Consider the following 20,541-nt stretch of genomic DNA (forward strand, 5'->3'; position numbering starts at 1 on the left):
GTCGTTTTTGCACAGATAGGTTGTGTGGTGCCGCCATGCTCTCTCAGCTAAACCAGGTCAGACCATCCAACAGTTTCTCCATTGGTATTTGGTCAAATGTTTGAGAGAAGCAAAATCAAGACTCCTCGGAAATTACATAATGAATTTTTGTGCGATTTTACACAGTCAAACAAAGACCGGAAAATTGACAAATGGGAGATCAAATTGACCAGCGTGAGATATAATTTTGCAAAGAAAGATTTAATTGGTTGAAAGATGTCAGGGTAATTAAGAAAAACCTAATAAGAAATTGCAGGGAAAATTTTGTGTGCGAATTTTCGTAGCTAAACGTAGAATGGGAAATCGAGACTGGAGGTATCAAACTGACCAGCATCTCATCTTCTTTTAAAAGCAAATACTTATTGCTACAGAATAATCAAGACGTTTTATAAAAACTTAATTAGTAGCTTGAGGGAAAATTACACAATTTTCATAGCCAAAGAAAGAGTGTGAAGGCACAAATGGGGTATCAAACTGACCAGCGTGAAGTCTAAATTTGAAAAAAAAGTTTAATTGTTTGAAAGTAATCAGGATGATTAAAAAACTTAATTAGTAGTTTGAGGGAAAACTGAAATATTTCACGAAAAGCTACTGCTATCTATGTAAATGAAGTGTAAAAATTTAATCTCTTCAAGACCTAGCTATTTTGCGCATGAAAAGTTACATTAGTGTCATACTTAGATTTTAAAAAATGTTGAGATTTTTTTGAAAGGTCAGATGTTTCGTAAAATGATTTGTTTAAATGTGAGAAAAATAAAAGTGATTAGAGAAACGTTTGACGTGCCTAAGAATGGTGCTCGAAATTTTGTTTAGCAAATGGGGTGCTGACAGAATTTAAAGCCCAGTGTTTAACTTAGAATCTTAGGATTCTAATGAGTGCTAGAGGATATTTGTCTAGTGGGTTATGTAAACCGTGAAGTCTGCTGTTGTGCTGTTGTGTGGCTTTGAGATACTGTTGCTATGTGAAGTCAAGCGGTAAAATTTTTACCAGTTGGGATAATATTGCCGTACATGATTTCCAGCATCACTCAAAAGTGTGTCAGAGGTTCCTGTACTCTATTTTATTTCTTACTTTTAGACAAATCATTCCACAAAATATGCGAATGTTTTCTTTTCTTCAATAATGACTCTGAATGAGAAGGCTTGCTAAACAATGTGTACCGATGTGAGGAAGAGCCGAATGTCTAAAGCATAGACTCTAAATTTCTCTTTAATCCTTGCACGCATTGTTCATCAATAATCGTCACAGCACGTTCTGAGAAAAACTGGTCCCTGTCCATTCAAGGAAATTCTTCTGATTGTGTATCCATATCATGAAGTAAAAGCAGAATGTTTGAATATTGCTGCAAGCAGCTACATCAATAGTTTGCCGATAACGACTGCCAATGACAGTGGCCTTAAAATCGTGAGTGGGTAACTTTTCATCCTCGGAGATAGTTACACCAAACGTTTTTGGGTGGAAAGTCACTTCATGTAAGAAATAACAGTCACTGACGTTTAGACCACGAATGCAATGATCTTCGTCTGGGTCTACATCCAGAAAAATTTTATCTTCTTCATGAGACAGATTTTTCATTTTTTAAAACACACAAGCATAATGTGATCTTTATAAATTCTGGCAGCTACATTAAACGAGACGTGGGTCTTATTTTTACGTCATCAAGGAGTCACACACTAAGAAGAATTTCCAGCCGCTCACGCCCCCTTTTATATGAAGGATGAACTGGACCACCGCTGACAAAGTTTCGAAGCTTATTCTGGGATACTGCCTGAGTATTTTGGTATTAGAGACCTGTGGCATTCGGTGGTTCATTGCAGAGTAATTGCATATCATTTGATTTATTACCTCCACTTAGCTTTGTTTCCAAATTGCATCGAGAATATGTGCTCAACACTGTAAACGTCGAAGGTAGGCTTTATGTGTTTTATTTGGAAACAAACTTGTCGCGTCCATTCATATATCTACTACTGACAAGAGAAAGGCCTACTTTAGTTTTCATCCTCAAGCTTGCATCAGTACTGCTCAGTTTTTTCTCTGATTTGTTTTTCCGCTTGCGTTAGTTGTACGTTAATATTCACTGTACACTCTGGCGTGATCATGGGGATCAAAATTTTGAACAATACGTGTAAGGGAGGAGTTCAGCATTTGTTACTTGCTGTACTGGACTCTGACAGAACTGATTGAAGTCACAGTGATGAAATTGTACGTCTTTTGTCTCGTGGTTTATTGTATTACTGCATATTTTCTGCAATACGTTTTGGTGGTTGCGTATTACAGGCATTTCCACTGCTCTGAAGGCATTTTGACAGAAACGTAATAGGAAGAAAAACTCCAATAAATCATGATTAAATATTACTGTTAACTGATTTTAAAAGGGCAGCATGGTCATCACCTACTGTAAAAAATTTGTGTTTATAAAATCCGCTGTTGCAATGTCATTATCAAGCCGAGTAGTTGTGGTCCAGTACATACCAAAACTTTTAAAAAATCATTTGACGTGTAGTGAAGTACTGCACTTGGTAATGGCCACGAGACGAAATTCTAACAGTAGACTTGATGAAGAAACTGATTTTTACACTCGAAAGCTGCCATCTACACTTTGCAAATCACAATTAAGTACCTGACAAAGGGTTCATCGAATCACCTTCACAATAATTCTCTGTTATTCCAGTCTCGAACAGCGCGCGTTAAAAACGTACACCTGCATCTTTACATGTGAGCTTTGATTCCCCTTATTTTGTTATGATGATCGTTTCTCCCTATGTAGGTCGGCGTCAACAAAATATTTTCAAATTCGGAGGAGAAAGTTGGTGATTGAAATTTCGTGAGAAGATTCCGCCACAACGAAAAGCGCCTTTGTTTTAATGATAACTACCCCAAACCCTGTATCGTTTCAGTGACACTCTCTATTTTGCGATAATGCAAAACGTGTTGTTCTCCTTTGAAATTTCTTTATGTACGCCGTTAATCCTATCTGGTAAGGATCGCAGACCGTGCAGCAGTACTCGAGAAGAGGATGGACAAGAGTAGTGTAGGCAGCTTCTTTAGCAGATCTGTTACATTTTCTATGTGTTCTGCCAATAAAATGCAGTCTTAAGTTTGCATTCCCCACAGCATTTTCTATGTGTCCTTTCCAATTTAAGTATATCGTAATTGTAATTCGTAGGTATTTAGTTGAATCTAGGGCCTTTAGATTTGGCTGATTTATCGTGTAACGGAAGTTTAACAGATTTCTCATAGCACTCGTGTAGATGACCTCACACTTTTCACCGTTTAGCATCAATTGCCAATTTTCGCGCCATACAGATATCAAAAAAATGGTTCAAATGGCTCTGAGCACTATGGGACTTAACTGCTGAGGTCATTAGTCCCCTAGAACTTAGAACTAGTTAAACCTAACTAACCTAAGGACATCACAAACATCCATGCCCGAGGCAGGATTCGAACCTGCGACCGTAGCGGTCTTGCGGTTCGAGACTGCAGCGCCTTTAACCGCACGGCCACTTCGGCCGGCATACAGATATCATTCCTAAATCGTTTTGTAAATTGTTTTGATCTTCTGATGACTTTACACACGATAAACAACAGCATCACCTGCAAACTACTTAAGATGGATTTTCCTAAATCGTTTATATAAATAAGGAGCAGCAGACGGCTTATAACACTACCTTGGGGAACGCCAGAAATCACTTCTGTTTTACTCGATGGCTTTTCGTTAGTTACTACTAACTGTGATCTCTCTGACAGAAAATCACGAATCCGGTCACATAACTGAGAGGATGTTCCGTAAGAATGCAATTTCACTATAAGCCACTTGCGTGGTACAGTGTCGTAAGCATTCTGAAATCTAGAAATCCTTTGTCGTTAGCACTACAAGAGCCAAGTTCTGTTCCACAAGAACGATGTTTTCTAAAACAGTTTTGACTGTGTGTCAATAGACCGTTCTCTTCGAGGTAATTCATATGCCCGTGATGTCCCATCTACAAAAAACTATTCCGTTCCGATCCACCGGAGCCCACAGGTCCGTTACAGCAAACTATCCCTGAACACCTGCGACACCTTTCCGTTGCAGTTAGGGTGCAGGCGGCACTGTTTCATTAGCCACTAGCGCTAGATTGGTCCTTAATTCTCTGTGTGTGTGTGTGTGGAGCAGGGCCGACATGACGACGTACCGCATCGACGTGGGCCTGCGGCTGCCCAGCATAGAGACGACGGGCCGGTACGACGTGTCGGGCAACATCCTGCTGTTCCCCGTGCGCAGCCGCGGCGAGTTCTGGGCCGGCTTCTGTGAGTACACCGCGGCCGCGCCTGCCCTGTCACAGGTAACACAAGCGGTGGCGGGCGCACCCGCTGTCTACTAAACGCATGTCCTCCTAACTTCTCTATTCACCTGCCGCACGAGGTAAGCAAAAATCCTATACTCATCACTTATCTTCTTACTCATAACGGAAATGATTTCCCTAAGTGAGGACTTTTGGGAACAAAGTCGTCTGCGCCGCTTAATAACTTACACTAATTTCGACTGCCATCTTCGGATCAACTAGAACGTAGACTTCGTAAAACAAAGTCCATCAATGTTGCTTGTCAAGCATAGATTTTATGATAGCTGGCACTGTTTTACGAGTGATAATTTCCAGTGTATCTGATGATGGCATCCGAAACGTCGAATAACTACATACATATTAAGTGATCAAGACAGCTTCGTTCGGGAAAAAATTCTTCATCACTACTGCTCTGTCAATACTTGAATGTCTCTAAACAGCAAAAATTAATGACCACGATACCTGCCTGAAAGGAAACTAGACTGATCACCTCTACCGGGTGGTTATAATCAAAGTGCAGCTACCGACAGAGGTCCAGTTTGGGGTGTAATTATCCTACGGAACTGAATCTTGGTAGATATTCTGATGCGTAAATGTGGAACCGATTTATGCTGAAAGAAAAATTAGTTCCAATTTTGATCACTAGGTGTAACTCTGACGCTGTGAATGCAAAAACACGTGTAGAAATTCTTCCACGTGTAATGGATTAGGAACGGTATGTGAGCAGAAACGGTGAAACAAGTGACAAAGGTTCTATATTCCGACATAATTGCCGTAAGGAGTGTGACCATAACACAACTTGAATGTTTATTTGACACTACAATAGTGCAGCCATAGTCACAGTACATAATTTTTTTCTAAAAAAAAAAGGGGGGGGGGGTACATTACCGGTTTCAACGAACTACGTCGTCACTTTCAAATGTAAAACATCAGTTGCCTCGGTCTCATTATTTCTCGTAATTGTTGTTTGATGTGTGGTCGTAATTCCATTATACATTCTCCAAATGATGTTATACATTTGAAAATGACAACGTAGTTTGTTGAAACCGATAATGTAACCTCTTTTTTTTAAGAAAAAATTTATGTACTGTCAGCATGGCTGCACTATTGTAATGTCAAATAAACATTCAAGTGAGAAAGATATAATGCTGATTTTATAATTAACCGTCGTTTACACAATTTGTTCAGTATGATCGTCGGAGACGTCGACGGGATGCTGCATCCGTAAAACGACGTAATCGACTGTTTCTGGCATCAGATCCGGTGGAATCTGAGCAGCGTTTTCCTGTTTACTGGCCTCGAGATCAGGTAGAGACCGACCGTGTCCACAGTGAGGCTGTTTTTATATGTACCCAGAGTCAAAAGTCACGTGGATTCCGGTCAGGTGATCTTGCAGGCCGTGCATTTGGAAAATCTCCGAAAATAACACGTTCGTGGATGGTTGCATTAAGCAAATATTTCACTGAACGAGCGACATCTTGCATGAAAAGAGTGGTGTCCACACAGCTGCGCTCTTCCAAAAGCAGGAATTGTACTAGACAGGCTCTCTAGGTACGTTCTCTTCAAAACGAATGGATCGAGAATAAATGTGCTTGTGAATCCACACCAAGCAATCACACATGGCGAGTGCAGTAGTTCTTCGTGCACAACATGCGTTTTAACAGTACCTCAAATTCGGCAGTTCTGTGTATCCACTGCAACCTATTGTGTAAAATGTGCCTCGTCACTCCATAGAATTTTGCCGGCCATGTGTAATCAACAACGATCCGTGCCCGAAAACGTAGAGGGTGGACAATTACCTGGGGCACTTGCTGCATTGTCACTTACAGCAACAACAATCTCGTCAATAACTACCACCGGGATAAGATGCCTTCAACTTCCAGGTTCACACTAAGCTCACCACTGTTTTACAATTTCATTATAATCTTCTTTAAACCATTTAATGACTTCGGGCTTATCCTCAGGCCTTTCAGTCGGCGATATTCTCTCAGTGCAATGTTGTAATCGCTACCGTTCATACAAAACAGTTTCACTAACAGCGCATGGTCTCTCTTTCCGATAGCCATACTGTTCCTTCACACTACGGCTTTTCAAATGACAGCGTGGATGTCACAAGGTGTACAACGCCAGATTGGCTACTAGTGGCCACAATTGGAATTAAGGTTTTTTTTTCAGCTTAAATCGGTTCCTCGTTGACGCATTAGCATATCTATCAATTTTAGTTGTCATACGATAATTACAACCCATACTTTATCCCCTGAGTATCTACACTTTAATTGTAATCATCTGGTAGTGTTCAGGTTTGCATGAGGCTGCTTGTGTCCCATGGACTTGATTGCTAGCGACAGTGATTGAAATTGACGAACGACGGTACAGATTTGAGCTTGAAACAGCAGTAATTTTATCCATGATATTATAGGCAATCGATAATGTATCCGTGAAACTGAAATCATAAGTAAATGCCGTTCATACAAAACAGTTTCACTAACAGCGCATGGTCTCTCTTTTCGATAGCCATACTGTTCCTTCACACTACGGCTTTTCAAATGACAGCGTGGATGTCACTAGGTGTACAACGCCACATTGGCTTCTAGTGGCCACAATTGGAATTAACGTACTAAACGAGGTACTAAAACTGAATTCAGATAGATACAGGGAGAAAGAGGGGAAAGTAAGAAAAGAGAACCTTCTGAAATGTTACAAAACACCGTTTCCCCCAGTTTTAATGTTTGAAATAGAAACCTAAATAACAAGAAAAAAGGAGTCGATAACAGAGTATGGAAGTGAGATTTCTAAGACATGTAGCTGAATAGACAAAACAAGGTCGAAAACGAAATCACTGTACAGGGTGTCCCAGGAGGAAAGGTCAGTATTCAGGGATATGACAGGAACGATCATGCGAAGCAAACAAGTCTAGTAAACATGGGCTCCAAAACGCGTACATTAAGAACTATGAGCACTTCTTGTACTGTACTATCCTTGCTTTCCATATTTTGAGACGAGGTAATATGGACAAAACAAGAAAAATTTTTCCGATTAACATGGGCTTTAAAAAAGCTATGCGCACGTGTTCAGTAAACGAGACGTGTTTCACAGTAGCGAAGATGAAGAAATGCTCATAGCTCTTAAGTTATACATTTTAGAGCGTGTGTCTACTGGACGTTTTTGCTTCGAAAGGCCATTCCTGTCATATACCTGAATATTATATACCTGAATACTGACCATTCCTCCTGGGATACTCTGTATACAGGGTGAAGTTGACAGTACCTTCAAAACCACCCACCTTTAATCTCTGGTTTTTGTTTCTAGTGCTACCCTTAGTTTCCCCGTTGTGCGCAATAGTGGCTCTGCGGCTGTAGCTGTTGTGGTTTCAGAGGTAAGCGCTCTTAGAGTGGTCATCAGCATATAGTGCTTCTCACCAGGATATCTTCTATTTCGCATCAGATATTTTTCGAGGGAAACATTGAGATTTTTCTACAAAGTTCTCGAACGTTTAAGAATTATCTCGAAATTTAACGAATATTGTCGAATGTTATAAAATATTTTCGAATGTTCTAGAATACAACTTGGAAACGGTAAATATAGCAACGATCCGCAACCGATGAGTTGTACAATGTTGTAAACACAGGAACAGCTCATCAAAAAATATATGCGCTTGTAAACAAAAACTATATAAACGAAGAACAATTTTAGCACCAATAAATGACGTAGTTCAACAAACAAATCACCGAATACATAATGTGATACCAGGGGAAGAAAAAAATGTTTATATCCGTTCTTGCAATGCTGAACCAAGACGAAAACACAGAGCTCCTAAATTCGCTCACTGCTCTAAACAGTGTCTTAGAAGTGGAAACTTTAATCGGAAAACACTCGTAAATGGCAAGTTAGTATTCTTACCATGGTTTCCACTCATTTCAACTAACGATTCTGCTTTACAGGACTCCAGTTTCCCTAAGATTACCGTGTGAGAGTCAGTAAAGCACAAAGACAATCATACCAGTGTAATGGAGTGAATTTAAATGAATAGTGTTTCTCGCACGGTCGGCTATGCCTAGTATGTTCGCTTGTTGGATAACAGCAAAACATATTCGTTTTTACCCCCAGAATCAAAACACCCGATGTAGCTTATCACAATATACTCTCAATAAATTAGACACTATACAAATGAGATGATTAACTGCATCGTTTTCCATTTCAAAAAACAAAGGGAAAAAATAGACCAAGTGGAGCGTTTAGAGGGAGGATAAATAAGATTAATATCTCTAAATGAAAATAATAGAAGAATATAGAATGAAATGGAAACAGCACATCGGTAGGATATAGGATGACAGACTACCGTAAATGACGCAAATCAACAGGACTAAGAAACTTAAGGAGATGTAAAACCAGATAGAAGTACTTCGACTGATCTTTGCAAGGAGGGGTAATAGGCTAAGCGTAATACACACAGAACATAATGATGATGGTGACAGCATTCGTCACTAACACTATAGTTTGCTTAGGTAAAGTTTATAGGCAGTGTAAATGTTGAAGATTCTAAGAGATTCTGCGTTATTTGTGAGCTAACAGAGTTGCAATGTCAACTGGAGGAAACGAAGACATCTGGTATATTTTTCTGTTTCGTTTCAATGTTTTGATAGAGTCAGCGGAGACGACTGGGAACGGTGACGCTCCCTACAGTGAGAAAGTGTTAGTGGCGCTATCGTTTCTAAGGTTGGACACTTTGAAATAAATGATTCGTTATGTTAAGGTGCACCACGGGACTGTGCTGATGTTCCTATGAACAGTTAAATTTATGGCGATACGCATCGGTTAACCCGAGAATTATCATTTGTCGTGAACGGTCAAGTACTAAACGTTTCCGGTATCACCGTAAAGCTTAGTTTAAGTGAAATACAAGCGTGTCTTTGCCATCTTGTCACCAGATAGCTTATAGAAAACTAGTGTCGGGGTACAGTGGCTTTATATCTGTATCACAATGAGAGAGGAAGGGTGGCGCCTTGACCATAAAGTAACAGCAGACAAAGATTAAATTGTGCAGCACACCTTATCGAGAAAGTTGGTATTCATAGATCAGTAGGAAAGAAGACATTAGCACGGAGTAGGAGAAATGGAGGTCAGCATCGAAGCATTCCAATAGCTAACGGCCCAGGAAACATTTGATTGGTTACCAAACGTCCTCACTATTCATCCGAAAAAACAGGCGTTTCTAAAAATTATGAAATCTCTGACTTCTTGCTATCGGACAATTACGGCTGTGTAAACCGATTCACTGAGCATTAATCACTTAAAAATATAGCCTAAGGTAGTTTCTGCAATTTTATGGCATTTATTGTTATGCTGTTGGAAAGGAAGCTAATGAAAAAAACTTTATTTTCAGACGACATTGCAGCAGTTGTGAGGGTGTTTGGCAAAGAGGTTGCAACCGACGGGGAGAAATTCATGCGCATAGACAAGCTGCTCGTTGACTTCAACTTGTCAAAGGGTAGATTTCGTGTCAAGGATTTCCTCAACACTGGCAATGTTCTCGGTAAGCATAATGGAGGAAATTACCAAATTTTTAACACTATTTTGTTTTCATAGGTCAGGTTTGTCTTTCTTACAATATCGATGTAACTTGTGAAACTTATTGACTTTTGGTGAGGACTTGATGGAAAATAGCATAAAGAACAGACACATAAGTTGGTACGGACCTAAAAGTTAAGTGTCGGTGTAACTAAGAACAAAGCAGGTAACTTATATAGGAAAACAAGTCTTAAGGCTATATTCTTCTTACGGTTGTTTTATTCCTGGCAAACTCCAATTTGAATAACATCAGAAAAGAACACCCTGTGGCGGGCAGATATGCATGTTACAAATCAAGTAGCGCGAAAAATATATAAGTTTTTCACGAAAACCTAATTTTTCTGTAATTGGTTACTAATGAGCATGTACAAAGTATTCACATAAGTTCTTGTAAACTTCAGAGACAAAGAGAAAGCAGCTCGTCTTTTAAAGAAAAACATTTTTTATTAATTGCATTATTTTCATTTATGACCTTTCTAAGCATAATTAGTTTATAGCCGATTAATAACAGTTCATTGTTGATTCAGCCTACAGGTATTGCTTTCGGCAGATGTCTTCTGTTATTAAGATCTATTTTCACTCACCACCATCCTTGACGCTTCTTCTCCGTGATGGGTTCTATACAACACGATGAATGAACGTATGAATCAGTATACTGGACGAAATGTTACTGTATTCTTTAGCAATTCACTGATGAGATATGAGCTAGTCCAGAACGATTAACATTTCATTCTATAAGTAAGGTTTATTTGTGCCACATATGTAAAGTTACTTTAATGTTTGCTTGAGAGAACTCTGTTTTTAAAATAAGACATGGATCATTCCTTAACATTTAGTTTACCCTGTTCCCCGTCCAATTAGATCTGTGTAATTAGTAATTCTGTGTACAAAACAGTACGGAAAAATTCGCCTCATGGGCTACACCTTCACCGTTTCGTTCCCTTATTTCGAGGTAGGTTATCCCTATGTCACTGTGACAGAGAATTGCTTTTGTAACATGTCTGCCCTGAAACTGACGTCTTACATACTTTCCTCCTTCTACGTAAGCGTAGGCGAGGCCCAATCAGGTTAACAAATTAGTAAACAGTGTCCATAGAAAGACTTTTAGCCTGGGCGACACTGCATTTTCCGTAGCCTACGTAGTTAAAGCTTGATAGCGAAAACATATTGCCTGTTTAAGGTAACATAGTTGACTTGGAGTCCCGCTGTCCTATACTGTGGTTCACTGTCGTGCTGCGAGTTTTGTAGCAAATGTAGTAAGAAGAAACATCGTAGGTCCCCATCGAAATAGCCATACCCGACGTGACCATCGTTATCAGTTACGTAACGGTCGTCGCTTTAATTATACTAGCCATTGTTTGTCAACACAGACAACCCACTCACTGAAGCCGATTTCTCTGAAACAGTGTTCTCAGAAATAGCTCAACCGATATCAAAAACTCTGATAAAGTAGAAGTGGTGTCCCCTGTGTCAGAAGCTTCGAATGACAAAAACAACATGTCCCCGTAGTGCTGACGCGAGGCCGTGCTAAGATCGAGGCAGATCACTAAATATATTATAAATGGAAGTCCTTGTGAGATACTGCATTTTTTGTACGTAAGACCCAGCTACGTTTGGTTACTGTTGACTAGCGTCGACAGGTTTATTTATCCTGCTGCATTACATTATAGTTCTTCTGATAATATAGTAACTTGTTTTTTTTTGTGGAAATAAATAATTTTTAATCAGAAAAACCCGCTCTTACTGACACAATTTTTTTTAAAATGCAGTGCTGTAGGTAACAGCAGTCTCTGTCGTTCAGTATTGTTATTGTGTTTTACGTAGATAATGTGCTTCTTAAGGGATATCATTTCCGCCTGTTATCCAAATAAATGTTAACATGTTTCAGCACCTTTGTGCTATCGTTACTGAGTATTCTTTATTGAGCTCTCACACTTCTCAATTCTTGTACGTTATTGGATAGTACAGGACCCTCTTCAGACTACTGGATATTGGTACCTTGTCATAGTTAGTGGAGAAATTTCCTTTCTCGGCTGCGTACTCATCTGTCGATCACCTAACTAATGAGGAGGTACTGAATAGAATTGGGGAGAAGAGGAATTTGTGGCACAACTTGACTAGAAGAAGGGATCGGTTAGTGGGACACGTTCTGACGCATCAAGGGATCATCAATTTAGCATTGGAGGGAAATGCAGAGGGTAAAAATCGTACAGGGAGACCAAGGAATGAATACACTAAGCAGATTCAGAAGGATATAATTTGCAGTAGTTACTCGGAGATTAAGAAGCTTGCACAGGATAGAGTAGCATGGAGAGTTGCATCAAACCAGTCTCAGGACTGAAGACAACAACAACGACAAAGTAGCGAAAGCCAAATTTTTATATGTTGTTGTTGTTGTTGTTGTTGTTGTCTTCAGTCCTGAGACTGGTTTGATGCAGCTCTCCATGCTACTCTATCCTGTGCAAGCTTCTTCATCTCCCAGTACTTACTGCAACCTACATCCTTCTGAATCTGCTTAGTGTATTCATCTCTTGGTCTCCCTCTACGATTTTTACCCTCTACGGTGCCCTCCAACGCTAAATTTGTGATCCCTTCATGCCTCAGATCATGTCCCACCAACCGGTCCCTTCTTCTTGTCAATTTGTGCCACAAACTCCTCTTCTCCCCAATTCTATTCGATACCTCCTCATTAGTTATGTGATCTACCCATCTAATCTTCAGCATTCTTCTGCAGCACCACATTTCCAAAGCAGCTATTCTCTTCTTGTCCACACTATTTATCGTCCATGTTTCACTTCCATGCATGGCTACACTCCATACAGATACTTTCAGAAACGACTTCCTGACACTTAAATCTATACTCGATGTTAACAAATTTTTCTTCTTCAGAAACGCTTTCCTTGCCATTGCCAGTCTACATTTTATATCTTCTCTAGTTCGACCTTCAATACTTATATTGCTCCCCAAATAGTAAAACTCCTTTACTACTTTAAGTGTCTCATTTCCTAATCTAATTCCCTCAGCATCACCCGACTTAATTCGACTACATTCCATTATCCTCGTTTTGCTTTTGTTGATGTTCATCTTATATACTCCTTTCAAGACACTGTCCATTCCGTTGAAGTGCTCTTCCATGTCCTTTGCTGTCTCTGACAGAATTACGATGTCATCTGCGAAACTCAACTTTTTTATTTCTTCTCCGTGGACTTTAATACCTACTCCGAATTTTTCTTTTGTTTCCTTTACTGCTTGCTCAATATACAGATTGAATAACATCGGGGAGAGGCTACAGCCCTGTCTCACTCCCTTCCCAAACACTGCTTCCCTTTCATGCCCTCGACTCTTATAACTGCCATCTGGTTCCTGTACAAATTGTAAATAGCCTTTCGCTCCCTGTATTTTACCCCTGCCACCTTTAGAATTTGAAAGAGAGTATTCCAGTCAACATTGTCAAAAGCTTTCTCTAAGTCTACAAATGCTAGAAAAGTATGTTTGCCTTTCCTTAATCTATTTTCTAAGATAAGTCGTAGGGTCAGTATTGCCTCACGTGTTCCAACATATCTGCGGAATCCAAACTGATCTTCGCCGAGGTCGGCTTCTACCAGTTTTTCCATTCGTCTGTAAAGAATTCGCGTTAGTATTTTGCAGCTGTGACTTATTAAATTGATAGTTTGGTAATTTTCACATCTGTCAACACCTGCTTTCTTTGGGATTGGAATTATTATATTCTTCTTGACGTCTGAGGGTATTTCACCTGTCTCATACATCTTGCTCACCAGATGGTAGAGTTTTGTCAGGACTGGCTCTCCCAAGGCGGTCATTAGTTCTGATGGAATGTTGTCTACTCCCGGGGCCTTGTTTAGACTCAGGTCTTTCAGTGATCTGTCAAACTCTACACGCAGTATCGTATCTCCCATTTCATCTTCATCTACATCCTCTCCCATTTCCATAATATTGTCCTCAAGTACATCGCCCTTGTATAGACCCTCTATATACTCCTTCCAACTTTCTGCTTTCCCTTCTATGCTTAGAACTGGGTTTCCGTCTGAGCTCTTGATATTCATACAAGTGGCTCTCTTTACTCCAAAGGTCTCTTTAATTTTCCTGTAGGCAGTATCTATCTTACCCCTAGTGAGATAAGCCTCTATGTCCTTACATTTGTCCTCTAGCCATCCCTGCTTAGCCATTTTGCACTTCCTGTCGATCTCATTTTTGAGACGTTTGTATTCCTTTTTGCCTGCTTCATTTACTGCGTTTTTATATTTTCTCCTTTCATCAATTAAATTCAATAATTCTTCTGTTACCCAAGGATTTCTACTAGCCCTCGTCTTTTTACGTGCTTGATCCTCTGCTGCCTTCACTACTTCATCCCTCAGAGCTACCCATTCTTCTTCTACTGTATTTCTTTCCTCCATTCCTGTCAATTGTACCCTTATGCTCTGCCTGAAACTCTGTATAATCTTTGGTTTAGTCAGTTTATCCAGGTCCCATCTCCTTAAATTCCCACCTTTCTGCAGTTTCTCCAGTTTTAATCTACAGGTCATAACCAATAGATTGTGGTCAGAGTCCACATCTGCCCCTGGAAATGTCTTACAATTTAAAACGTGGTTCCTAAATCTCTGTCTTACCATTATATAATGTATCTGATACCTTCTAGTATCTCCAGGATGTGTTAGCTATGATTAAGTTATGCTCTGTCCAAAATTCTACCAGACGGCTTCCTCTTTCATTTCTCTCCCCCAATCCATATTCACCCACTATGTTTCCTTCTCTCCCTTTTCCTACTATCGAATTCCAGTCACCCATGACTATTAAATTTTCGTCTCCCTCCACTACCTGAATAATTTCTTTTATCTCGTCATACATTTCATCAATTTCTTCATCATCTGCAGAGCTAGTTGGCATATGAACATGTACTACTGTAGTAGGAATGGGCTTCGTGTCTATCTTGGGCACAGTAATGCGTTCACTATGCTGTTGGTAGTAGCTTACCCGCACTCCTATTTTTTTATTCATTATTAAACCTACTCCTGCATTACCCCTATTTGATTTCGTATTTATAACCCTGATTCCTCCTGCCACCGAACGTCTCTAATTCCCACTATATCTAACTTCAACCTATCCATTTCCCTTTTCAAATTTTCTAGCCTACCTGCCCGATTAAGGGACCTGACATTCCACGCTCCGATCCGTAGAACGCCAGTTTTCTTTCTCCTAAAAGCGACGTCCTCTTGAGTAGTCCCCGCCCGGAGATCCGAATGGGGGACTATTTTACCTCCGGAATATTTTACCCAAGAGGACGCCATAATCATTTAACCATACAGTAAAGCTGCATGCCCTCGGGAAAAATTGCGGCTGTAGTTTCCCCCTGCTTTCAGCCGTTCGCAGTACCAGCACAGCAAGGCCGTTTTGGTTAGTGTTGCATAACTAATTGGAATTTTATTCGCACGTCTAGACTTAGTTCTAACTTGAACACTAACCAGACTTTAGTACTTACGTGAACGCTACGAGAAAAAGAGTAAGATAGGGAGAAGAGGAATCAGAAAATTAAAGACACAAATTAGAGAAATGATTACTTTATTTTTCAATTTAACGTTACAATACTTCAGTACAAATTATATTTTTTGTATATATCCTTTCAACATTCGCTAAATGATCCTGTTCGCTATGTCATGTTCGTACAGTACGATGACAAGATCACGGAGAATAGCGCGAAGGGGACCACCGGGCTTAACATCCCCATCCGATGGACGGATCACCAGCAACATCGTCACAAGCCCTCACTTCATGAGACACGGTAGGTGCTTTGGATGTTGATCCACGACGTTGGCGCAAAGTCTGATGATCAGGAACTTTTCAGCCCCTTTCCTACTGTTTATTGGTGTGACAAATTTTTTCCACCACCAAGTTTCGTATTGGCTAGCTGCAAGGCGAGTGCCACCTCAAAGGCGTGGGTAAGCGACTCCTACGGAAACGGGTTGCTGGGGCAAAAAAGGTCATTTATGTATCGGTACTTTACGTCATAATTGTTGATTGAAGCTGTAGGGGAAGTTGAATCATATCACAAAGAGTAACAAAAATTTCGAACGTAACATTCCACGAAAGTGTGCTGAAAAGTAATGCCTTCGAATTTTTTATGTGTTAAACTCTTAAAGCATTTTAATAAATAATTTTAATTCATGAAGGATCGAACTCTACTTGCTGCAACATATAACTGACCACGCATAAAAACTGGTTGCCTTAGTAAAGTACCACCTTTTTTGATTGCTTATCCCTGTGACTTATTAATGGTAATTGCAAATGCAGAAATAGATGGGAATTGTTTTCTTTGAAACTCAAAAGGTAAAATAGTACCGGAATTAATCACATTTACACACGGAATGAAAATTCGCATTTTTTCAGCTAAAACTTGGCAATCAATGCTGTTATTATACAAATATTTAACATAGTTTCTGGTCCCATTAACGAATCCTTCTCTTGTATTTTTATTTCTAATAAGAAGAAACTGGTCTTTAGTTAGGAAAAATGTGTTCGTCGTTAAGACGACTATGCTGAGGAATGATTGTGTAGACATGAAGAATAAAGACGTAGAATGTTAATAACTTTTTGTTTACTCGGTAGGCTTCAGGAGTTTTCACATAAAAAAATCGGAGGTATTATTTATCAGCACGCACTCGTGGGAAGCTACCTTCGAAGTTTTTGTTACTCTTTGCGATGTTATTCAACTTCTCTTAGAGCCTGAGTCCATAATTATGGTGTAAAGCACGGACATATAAATATCCTTTTTTTTTCTCCAGCAACCCGCCTTCGTAGCGGCCGCTTACACACGCCTGTGAAGTGGTGCTCGACTTGCAGGTAGCTAGTTGGAAACGTGGTGAAAAAAAATTTCAAAAACAGGAAAGTGGGTTAGAAGCTCCTAATCGTCAGATTTGGCAAACGTCGTGGATCAACATTAAAAACTCTCCGCAATGTCTGATGAAGTGACGGCTTGTGACAGTGTTGATGATCTGTCCATTGGACGGGGAGGACAAGACCGATGGTCCCCTTGGCGCTGCTCGAGAAGCGTAGGACATGTGCCGGAGTTGGGTTTCACCCTCTCCTCCTTTTTTTTTTTTTCATCGTACACTATCAACGTGACACAGTTTTACATAGGTACCCCTGACAGACACTTACACTCATAAGATAAACATCAGGTACAGTTCCTATATGTCGCGTAGAAAGGGACCATTATCCACAGAGGAAGAAACCAAAACAATGGAAAATCCTGGATGGAATGTTACAACATTATGAAATTAAATTCTCTGCCAGCGTTTCGACTACCTCGCGTCTTGCCCTGAGATGAGAAACGGACTGCCCACTACACTTCCCACCCTTCACACACTGGTATTCCGCCATCCACCACAGCTACACAACATACTCGTCCATCCCTACACAACCCTTGCTCCCAGCCTCATACCTCATGGTTCATATCCCTGTAATAGAGTTAGAGGCAAGGCCTGTCCCATTCATCCTCCCATCACCACTTACTCCAGTCCGATCACGAACATCACCTATCCAATCAAAGGCAGGGCTACCTGTGTAACACAAGCAAAGTGGCAACCACTGTGCTGCATTCTGTGTGGGTGTCACAACCAAGCTGTCTGTTCACATGAATGGCCACTGACAAACTGTGGCTAAGGAACAACTGGACCACACTGTTGCTGAACACGCCGCCAAACAAGACATACATCATTTCAATAAATGCTTCACAGTCTGTGCCATATGGATCCTTCCCACCAACACCAGCTTTTCTGAACTGCGCATTTGGGAAATCTCTCTGCGATATATCCTACGTTCCTGTAACCCTCCTGACCTCAAGCTTCAATAGTCACCCATCTAACCCCTTCCCTGTTCACATGCCAGCACTACACCACAGTCCCCTGTTCCACCAACGCACCCAGTTTGTTTATTTCTCTCGTTTTGCTCTACACTCCCTCCACCCCCACCCCCCCACCTCTCCTCTGCTCGCCGTTTGACCTCTCGACTGCACCTAGCTCCCCTACCCACTCTCTCCACCTTGTCCCTGCACGATCCGAGCAGCACATCACTGTCCCCCACACCTACCCTGCTCTCCCCCCCTCTTCCAGCTCCAGCCTCCTCCTTACCTGCACCCAGTTGCCTCTCCCATAATGCACTGCTGCTGCTGCTGCAACTGAAGCCACATGCTAGAGGCTGTGGTAATTTGTGTGTGAGCTGCATTTGCATGTGTGTGTGTGTGTGTGTGTGTGTGTGTGTGTGTGTGTGTGTGTGTCTGTCTGTCGTCTATTTTTGTCATGGGCCTTGGTGGTCAAAAGCTTATTTTGTGTCAGGCCTTTTGTTGTGCCTATCTGCGACTCAGCATCTCTACTATATGGTGAGTAGCAACTATCCTTTCATAACACTGAGGAAAAAAGCCCTTTCGAGATAGGTGGCTGAACAACCCCTTGGGGTATCCCAGACAACAATTCCATATGACTCTTTGTTTCTTTCTCTAGCGTATATCCTAGTTTGTTTCAGTATGTTGTTGGTGGTAAACTTCCGGCTTTTTTTCACTCAGGGGAGGCGATGAACCAGTTCCTGAACCAGAATGCCAATGAGATCATCAAGGAAATGAAGCCGGCGGCGGCGCAGAGCATCAGCAGGCACTTCAAGGAGTACCTCAACGTGGCGCTGCTGCGCGTGCCTATCAGGATATGGCTGCGCGACCAGTAGCCAACCAGTGCAGTGCAGCAGGCCTCCACTCGATGACGTCATTAGCAGTTGGGGCGCTCGGCGAGAAACAAGTGTCCAAAGTGCTTCACTGCACGAACTCTGTGTCAGAGACTGTTGCCGAGTGCGAAACTCAAGTGCTGCCAGGCTGTGACTTCCTATACAGCGTCGTGGGCTCCAGGGAACGCCCTCAAAGTTGTCGGACGTTGCTGGTGGAGTACTTATGTGATCTCGATCAAAAGTTGGACAGTTCAATTTCGTTCACTACTGCAACATCCTGCTTGGAAAAATCCAAATTACAAGAATCTTCCATTATATCTCCTAGTAAAATGTGTCAACATGGTCTATATCATACATTCTTTAGACGCTAAGAACAATGTCGTCAGCTCGTAACTGTGGTTTCAAGGAAAGAGTTTGTATCTAGTAGTACCACCTTACGAAGTTAATGATTAGCTAGTCTTGGAAGTACATATCAGATTAAGCCTTATTTTCTGTTTATAATAACTGACAAAATATTTGCACTCAACAAAAAGTGAAGTAATGAAAAAAAGCTGTTAGATCGACTTTTGAACAGAAATATACAGAGTTTTTAAGTAAATGCTATTTGTGTAATTATTTTAATATCAAGAAAACCCTTCTAGTTCGCATTCATATGTGTATATTCAGGATTTCTCATTATAAGTGCCTTACGACTCAATATTAGGAGAAATCAAGTTAGCTCCATTAGTTCCAAGCGATATGTTACTTCACTCTTATTTCACTTCCAGATCACATCGTAATGTTTAACTTTCGATACAAATTATTTTTTGTAATTGTTTGAGATAGCTCATATAGCTGCCAGGATTGTTGCCTGTAGTGAAACAAATTTTGTTAGTGAAATACGTACAAAGTATAATAAAGATATTATCGTATCTTCTTTCATCATTGTGTGTGTTATTAACTGAAAGACTTCTGCTGCAAATAGTTCCTTAATTTAATGTTTTAACCCAACAGTAAGGTGAGCAGTTAGTGACAATCACAACCTCACTCAAAAAGAAAATTGAATATGACCGAAGGAAAATAATTTGTATGTCTTCATTTAGTCCAAATGTCCAGGTTATATAAGCATGTTTTCATACGACTGTAATCTAATCGTTACGAAGGCAAATGCATAAAAATAATCCTAAGACTTTTACTTTCAGACCATTAAAATTCTTTTTTACTTTGTTGTTCCCCAGCATTCGGATATTCATATACAACAGTTTAGTTTACCTAAGAAACAGTCATGAGTATTATTATTCGCATTATAATACACTTCCAAATAAGAGGTTAATGAATCCAAGGATGTAGACCGGTTAGATACTGTTACACCACAAACCACCTACTGGTTGCTTTTTTAATACTATACAAATTGGCATTAAATTCCGTTGTTGCAACTACTGTTCAATACATCACTTCATCAAAGTGTCACATATTTTCCACTGCGTGTTGGCAGTAGTTGGCATTATTAGCAGAAAATGACAGGAATTTAGTACCGGATATTTTGACAAATAATACTGACTTTTTTGGTTTCTTCTAGTGCTACTTTGCTTTGGTACAAAGACCGAAACACAATCGTCGCTAAATGTAGCTTACGATGTAAGTTACACTAGTAACATGAATAAAGTGAGCCGCATGTACTTTATAATGTTATAGAACACATTTTTACGTATTTTGATAAATAATACATACAATTTTTGATTTCCTTAAACTGCTATTTTACTTCAGTGCAATGATCGATTTTTCTTGTCCACAGTGACAGGTCGAACTTTCCTCTGTGTGGAACCTTGTCTATAGACCTTACTACCCCTGACACTTATAACAATACTGTCCATAAAAACCAAATTAACACTCTGTGTGCTGGCT

At 40.3% G+C, this 20,541-nt stretch overlaps 1 protein-coding gene across 2 annotated transcripts in view; it reads left to right on the forward strand.

Moving 5' to 3' along the window:
* LOC126457277 (circadian clock-controlled protein daywake-like) overlaps positions 1 to 20,541 on the forward strand; it is a 151,677-nt gene that overhangs the window by 102,976 nt on the left and 28,160 nt on the right. The window contains exons 4-6 of one of the 2 annotated variants that reach the window (XM_050093440.1): positions 4,194 to 4,327; positions 9,746 to 9,895; positions 18,506 to 19,447. In XM_050093440.1, coding sequence (XP_049949397.1) covers positions 4,194 to 4,327; positions 9,746 to 9,895; positions 18,506 to 18,660 — 439 coding nt within the window. In that variant the 3' untranslated portion in view covers positions 18,661 to 19,447. Of the gene's footprint in view, positions 1 to 4,193; positions 4,328 to 9,745; positions 9,896 to 18,505; positions 19,448 to 20,541 lie in introns of those variants that run through there. The other variant, XM_050093442.1, reaches the window with a different exon arrangement.

Source organism: Schistocerca serialis, chromosome 2 (genome assembly GCF_023864345.2).
Source record: "Schistocerca serialis cubense isolate TAMUIC-IGC-003099 chromosome 2, iqSchSeri2.2, whole genome shotgun sequence".
NCBI classification, from domain to species: Eukaryota; Metazoa; Arthropoda; class Insecta; order Orthoptera; family Acrididae; genus Schistocerca; species Schistocerca serialis.